Source organism: Coffea eugenioides, chromosome 5 (genome assembly GCF_003713205.1).
Source record: "Coffea eugenioides isolate CCC68of chromosome 5, Ceug_1.0, whole genome shotgun sequence".
Taxonomy (NCBI): Eukaryota; Viridiplantae; Streptophyta; class Magnoliopsida; order Gentianales; family Rubiaceae; genus Coffea; species Coffea eugenioides.
The window spans coordinates 16,180,262-16,187,009 of record NC_040039.1 but is presented as its reverse complement, the minus strand read 5'-3'; the positions used below and the strand labels follow the sequence as shown (position 1 = coordinate 16,187,009).

At 40.4% G+C, this 6,748-nt stretch overlaps 1 protein-coding gene across 1 annotated transcript; it reads left to right on the top strand.

Moving 5' to 3' along the window:
• Positions 1 to 1,103: 1,103 nt before the first annotated feature.
• Positions 1,104 to 2,918, top strand: LOC113771226. Its single transcript, XM_027315835.1, has one exon. The coding sequence runs from the start codon at positions 1,104 to 1,106 to the stop codon at positions 2,916 to 2,918; it is 1,815 nt and encodes a 604-aa protein (XP_027171636.1).
• The last annotated feature ends 3,830 nt before the right edge of the window (positions 2,919 to 6,748 follow it).

The following is a 6,748-nucleotide window of genomic DNA, read 5'->3' as shown; positions in this document are numbered from 1 at the left end:
GGCCGATTTTTGAATAAATCACTAATTCAATTTCATTCATTTGGCCGATTTACTCTTTTTAGGGTCATTCAGCCGATTTTTGAATAAATCACTAATTCAATTTCATTCATTTGGCCGATTTACCCTTTTTAGGGTCATTCGGCCGATTTTTGAATAAATCACTAATTCAATTTCATTCATTTGGCCAATTTACTCTTTTAGGGTCATTCGGCCGATTTTTGAATAAATCACTAATTCAATTTCATTCATTTGACCAATTTACCCTTTTTAGGGTCATTCGGCCGATTTTTGAATAAATCACTAATTCAATTTCATTCATTTGGCCAATTTACTCATTTTTAGGGCAACCGAGCCGATTTTTGAATAAATCAAGTTTCGTTCAATACATTTGATCAATTTACCCTTTTTAGGGTGATCTGATTAATTTTGGATAAATTAAATTTCATTCAATTCATTTGACCTATTTCCCTTTTTAGGGTAATCCGGTCGATTTTTAATAAACTGTCAATTTCATTTGACCAATTAGGATTTCAATGTCGAATTTCAAAATGGAAAACCTAGTCGATTTTGGAAAAACCATCCATTGCATTTGATTAGTTGGGATTTTTGGACCCGTGCTTCACTGAGAAAACTTGGTCAACGAATTCCAATCTCTTCGATAGGAAATTCGTCAAGGTCAAACCCGTGCGTTTTTTGCAAATTCTTGTATCGATCACAAATGATCAATCCATTCGAACGTTGACCTCATTTTGACGAATGTCTCTCGTCACTCCAATTGACCAAATTTTTCAAAATTATTCTTCACTCAATAAGTTGATCAGATCCATCAGGTATAGTATAGTGCCTACCTCCGAGGATTGCATCCTCATGCTAGGCCTACCCTTGGCACAAAAAGGGTTCCCCCATAGGACATGCATCCGAATTACTCTAATTGTTACTAACTCCTGTCTTTTCCTTTTTCCTTTTTCTTTTCTTTTTGACAGCAGTCAATCAAGAAGGGTATCTAATAAGGGTTTTCCTACATTCTCAGGTAGTATATAGCTACCCGAAAAAGCCCTATTATCACCCGATCGCGTAACCGAGCTTCAAGAGATAGTGTAAACATGAGTACCCATCCAGAATCATCTGATAGGCCCGCAACTACATCACCGATTGACTTGACAAATCTGGGAGCTCAGCTGCGTGAAGTTCTAAACCGATTTAATGAGCTGAGCGTTGGAATGATGGCCCAACGGCGAGTAATCGATCAATTGGTAGCTAGTGGTGCTAGCGGTGAACAACATGAGCCCTTACCTCCTGGCCAATCTGAACCTCAACCCATATTTTTACCTTATATTCAAACCTCTGTTACTTCACAAGTCATAAACCCACCTGAGGAAGTCTTTACTTATCCCACTCATGGCCCACAACCTGCTCATGCACCTTACATCCAAACTAACCCTCCTCATGTCCAAATTCCCCAAAATTATCCACCAATTACTATGAGCATGCCATTCGAGTCACAGGGACCTTATTATTACTCTACCGCTGAGCCATTCACCCTAGATACCGCTGTTCAAGGGAAAGTTGAAACCGGGGAATCATCCGCACCAGTGGATAAGAATTTGCTAAAGCAATTGGATCGGTTTGAGGAGTTCATAAGGAAAAGCCAAGGCTTGAACAAACAAGGAGGGTTAGACTACAACGAGCTGTGCCTATTTCCGGATATGCAATTGCCCATGGGTTTCAAAACGCCCAAGTTTAGCAAGTATGATGGAGCGGGCAACCCCAAGACGCACCTCCGAATGTTTGCCAACAAGTTGGGCAAGCCAATAGATGACGAGAATCTACCAGTTCGTTTGTTTCCTGAAAGCTTAGAAGGTGATGCACTGGACTGGTATTCCAATTTGAAACCCGAGGATATGAGGACGTGGCTGGATTTATCAACCGCTTTTGTAAGGCAATACGAATACAATTGCGAGCTGGCTCCAACGAGGACCACATTGGAGGGAACCAAGAGGAAACCATCCGAGGACCACAAGACATATGCAAAGAGATGGAGAAAATTAGCTGCCAAAGTGGAGCCTCCCATGACTGAAAATGAGATTGTTCGTACGTTCATCAAAACTCATGACCCGCCCTATTTTGAGGAAATTTTTCGAATGACTGGGTGTTCCTTTGCTGAAATTGTCAATAAATTGGAAGAATTTGATGAGTTTGTGAAGGCCGGAAAAATTGTTAATGTGTCAACATTGAAGATGCAACTAGAGGCTCTGCAAGGCCAGAATAACAGTGGGAAGAAATCACAATTTAAAGGAAAAGAAGAGGAAACTGCTTTTGTTGGGGATCAGGGGCCCTCGGCCAGACCTAGATTTTCAAACCGCCTTGTTTATTCATCACCCTATCCATACTACCCAAACTCCCATCCTATCCACCATACTACCATTAACCATTCTCGACTTCGACCAAATTTACTCACACCACCCTTTCAAAATCCACAACCAAATTCCCAAACTAGACCTCGCCCTCATTTTAGCCCAAGACCTATTCCACCCCCTAGCCCAAATTACTACTACCAACAAACCAGTGACACCCAAAATTCAACGCCATACCGAACCTTCACCAATCTAGGTCGGTCTATTGACCAATTATATGAGCAATTGAAAGCTGCCAGGAAAATTGGCGTTATACCTCCTAAGATCTATTCTAAGCGCTTTCCATCTGACTATGACCCTCAAACAGTCTGCGCTTATCATTCTGGGGCTCCCGGGCATTCCACCAACGATTGTCGGGCATTGAAACATAAAATCCAGGATATGATCGAAGTCGGAGAAATAGTGCTAAGGAAAAAGGGTGAACAAGGACCGAGCATAAATACAAATCCCTTTCCCGAACACAAGGACGTCTTTGAGGCATCCAACCCCAATGAAGAAATCTGAAAATCCTGGAAATGGCTGAATTAGTGAGGTTCCTTTTGAAGGGAAGTTTTGATAAATTTGGGGAGTTGTTTTTGTTAAAACAAATGAAAATCGTTCATACATGTGTCTTTTGTTTAAATATGTTTTTTGTAAATAGTTTTCAATCAAGTGACTGCTAAAGACACGTTCCATGATATTAAGTCTGGTTTTTCAATAAAATGTACAGTCTTATATATTGTGACTTACACATTCTTTTCAGATGGCCCAGAATAAAACCGTCTGACCCTTTTGGATATCACTGTTCAGAAATTAGATGACGGTAATCTCATAAATGTGAATGTGAATTTCAAAAATGAGATGAGTGGGGAAGAGGCATCCGAAAATGTTTCAAAGAAGCCAAATGGAATAAAAGAAGTCCAAGCCGAATCGGGATCAAGATTAGGAATAAGAAAGCAATTGAACACAGTCGATCGTGGTCAATATGATCAAGAGGATTGGTCTGTGATTACCACTAAAGGGTCAAATCATGACCATTCAGACGAGAAGGCAAAGCATTAAGGTGATTTTTATCAGTACAAAATGAAGCCAAAAGGAGAGTTCGCCGCAAATTGTTGAGGTGCTCTTATCATCAAAAAGGTATCGCCTGGTGGAGCACTTGTTCCCTCAGCCAATCAATTCGGAGATGTGTAAGAAATTTTCATCTGATAAACGAAAGTTTTCTTTTAGAGTTAATGCGAAGAATGGAATGAAAGTCAGGCCCTCTTCTTTTCCCATTAAGACATTATATCCCTAGTTATCCCTTTTGAGCCTTCAGAATAAAATACTTCATTTGGCAACCCCTGAGAATCGCAAACCCCACATCGGGGCAAAGCTGAATTGAAAAAGAAAGAAAAGTCCCAAAAAGCGAAAAGCGATACAGCAACAAAATCAAAAGAAGAAAAAGAACCTCAGTTGAGTATGAACTGGGGCAAATTTTGTGAAAAATTCAAAAGAATGGCAGAAGGTCGAAAAATCAAAAGAAGAAAGAAAATGAAAGAGAAAAGCATCCATTGAGCATAAACTGGGGCAAATTTTCAAAAGATGGATGAAAAAGGGAGAAAATGAAAGAACAAAGAATCTCAGTTGAAAATAGACTGGGACAAGTTTTGGTTTAACCCTAAAATAGGGTTAACATGAAAATATGATCTCAGATCATTTGAACTACTTTTTGAAGTCTGCCTTCAAGCTTTAACCTTTCCTAGCACCTCACCAGACCCCATTACAAAAGCCAAAAAGTCCTGGCTTCCGTTCTTGGCATTACCTCTTTTAAGGAAATTTTCTAAGTCACATGGCAAATGATGTCAATACGCCTTCACTCATGTTGTAAGGGAAGGGGTTGTCACACTGATGCCATTATTTCTTAAAATACATTTTTTGAGTTGATAAAGGCTATTGACAAGATTTGTTCATCAGGTGAAAATCCGAAAAGGGGACCTTTGAAAAGAAAAGGAAAAGAGAAGAAGAAAAGAAAAGAAGGAAAAAGAAAAAAAAACAAAAAAAGAATGAAAAATGAAAAGAAAAAAAAAGAAAAAGGAAAAGAAAGAAAAAAGAAAAAAGAAGAAGTGGGAATAGCCTTAGTGAAAACCTAGAAGGGCGCTAAGGTAGAGTTTCATGAGAAAAGTGAGGTTGAAATTAGAAAGCTGGGGATTTGATTCATTTGGGATTCTTCCTCGCATTATGATTTTTCTGTTGCCGACATTGAACTCAGGGCAGATGATATCTAAAAGGTCAAGCGTGCCATTTTGTTTGAAGTCGGAATACTTTGGTTTTTCAAGCGTAAATTGTCAAATTATATATTCATTTCTTTAAAATTAATTTTCTTTCAATAAATGATTGTTTTCATGTTACAAAAATTTGTCTTTTTGTTGTGTAAATAGACTATTCTTTCATCAGTTTCATGATCTTATTTATCTCTTTAGTCTCATCGGCTGGCAATCCCCCTGATTTATCGAAAATCCCTGGATACCAAGGGCCTTATTAACATTGGAAGTCAATGGAATTTAATCAGATCACAGAGCAAAGTTGAGTTTTCGAAGTATCAAGGGGGAAAACATCAAAGTACTCATGTTTACACATTTCTTGAAAGAGGAATTGATCGAATGGTGGTGGCATTATTTGTTCTTTCTCTTGTAGATTCATACGCGTCTCAAAGGACGAAACTGGGGCAACTTTTTGAATTGAGAAATGTCGCCCAAGAATTTTTATATGACTGAGGGGTTCGGACCAAAGAAGAAGTGAATCAAAGTTTTAAGGAGGAGCAACCATGCCATAATGCAAATCAAGTGATCGTTTGCACAATAATCGGTGGAGACTGGGGCAAAAATTATTTCTTGAAAAGTTTTCAAAAAAAAAAAAAAAAAAAAAAAAAAATTCAATCAATAAATCAATCAAAATTAGGTTTAACTTCTTATTTCTTGAAGAAATCAATTTCAAATCTCAACCTTTTAAATTCTTGTTGTCTTTTTTGGCAAAATTTCAGCGTCTGCCACGCACCCTCCTATCCCTCACTTTCGTGACAATCACACTCAATTTCTTGACCAATTGAATGGCAGGATTGGGTTTACTTCTCAAAGATCACGTTGGGCCTGGACTTTGTGCCGCCAACATTCCAAAAATCACGTTGGGCCTGGACTTGGTGCCACCAACATCACTTTATCACGTTGGGCCTGGATTTCGTGCCGCCAACCTCACAAGATTACGTTGGGCCTGGATTTCGTGCCGCCAACCTCGCAAATGTCACGTTGGGCCTGGACTTTGTGCCGCCAACACCTCAAACATCCCGTTGGGCCTGAGTTTCGTGCCGCCAACATCACAACATCAAGTTGGGCCTGGACTTGGTGCCGCCAATATTTCAAAGATCAAGTTGGGCCTGGATTTAATGCCGCCAACATCTCCAAAATCAAGTTGGGCCTGGACTTGGTGCCGCCAACTTCCCAAACATCCCGTTGGGCCTGGACTTTGTGCCGCCAACATCCAAAGATCAAGTTTGGGCCTGGACTTTGTGCGCCAACATTTCCAAAGATCAAGTTGGGCCTAGATTTCGTGCCGCCAACCTCACAAGATTACGTTGGGCCTGGATTTCGTGCCGCCAACCTCGCAAATGTCACGTTGGGCCTGGACTTTGTGCCGCCAACACCTCAAACATCCCGTTGGGCCTGAGTTTCGTGCCGCCAACATCACAACATCAAGTTGGGCCTGGACTTGGTGCCGCCAATATTTCAAAGATCAAGTTGGGCCTGGATTTAATGCCGCCAACATCTCCAAAATCAAGTTGGGCCTGGACTTGGTGCCGCCAACTTCCCAAACATCCCGTTGGGCCTGGACTTTGTGCCGCCAACATTCCAAAGATCAAGTTGGGCCTGAGCTTTGTGCCGCCAACATTCCAAAAATCACGTTGGGCCTGGATTTCGTGCCGCCAACTTCCCATTGGGCAGGCTTGGGTTTAGTCCCACTGACCCAATTCTTCACACTGGGGCAAATTATTTCGAAAAGTCTCTCTCAGTCAGGAAAAATAAAAATAAAAAAAAAAATCAAAAAAATCAAAAAAATCAAAAAAATCAAAAAAATCAAAAAAATCAAAAATCAAAAATCAAAGTCAAAAATCAAATCAAGTTCATCACGGCAGGCTCGGGTTTGATCCCACTGTCCGATGGTCAAGACATTTCATTTTCATTGCTACTGGAGTTGGGTTTGTCCCGCCAGTAAGCATTTCATTTTCATAGCCACTAGCCGTGGGTCAATCCCACTAGTGAGCACAGTCCCGTTTAAATTCTGTTCGGGTCAGTCCCGTTTTAAATTTCTGTTCGGGTCAG

What these genes read in the sequence shown, in the direction of transcription:
- LOC113771226 (XM_027315835.1), top strand. Translation starts at nt 1,104, where the DNA reads ATGAGTACCCATCCAGAATCATCTGATAGGCCCGCAACTACATCACCG.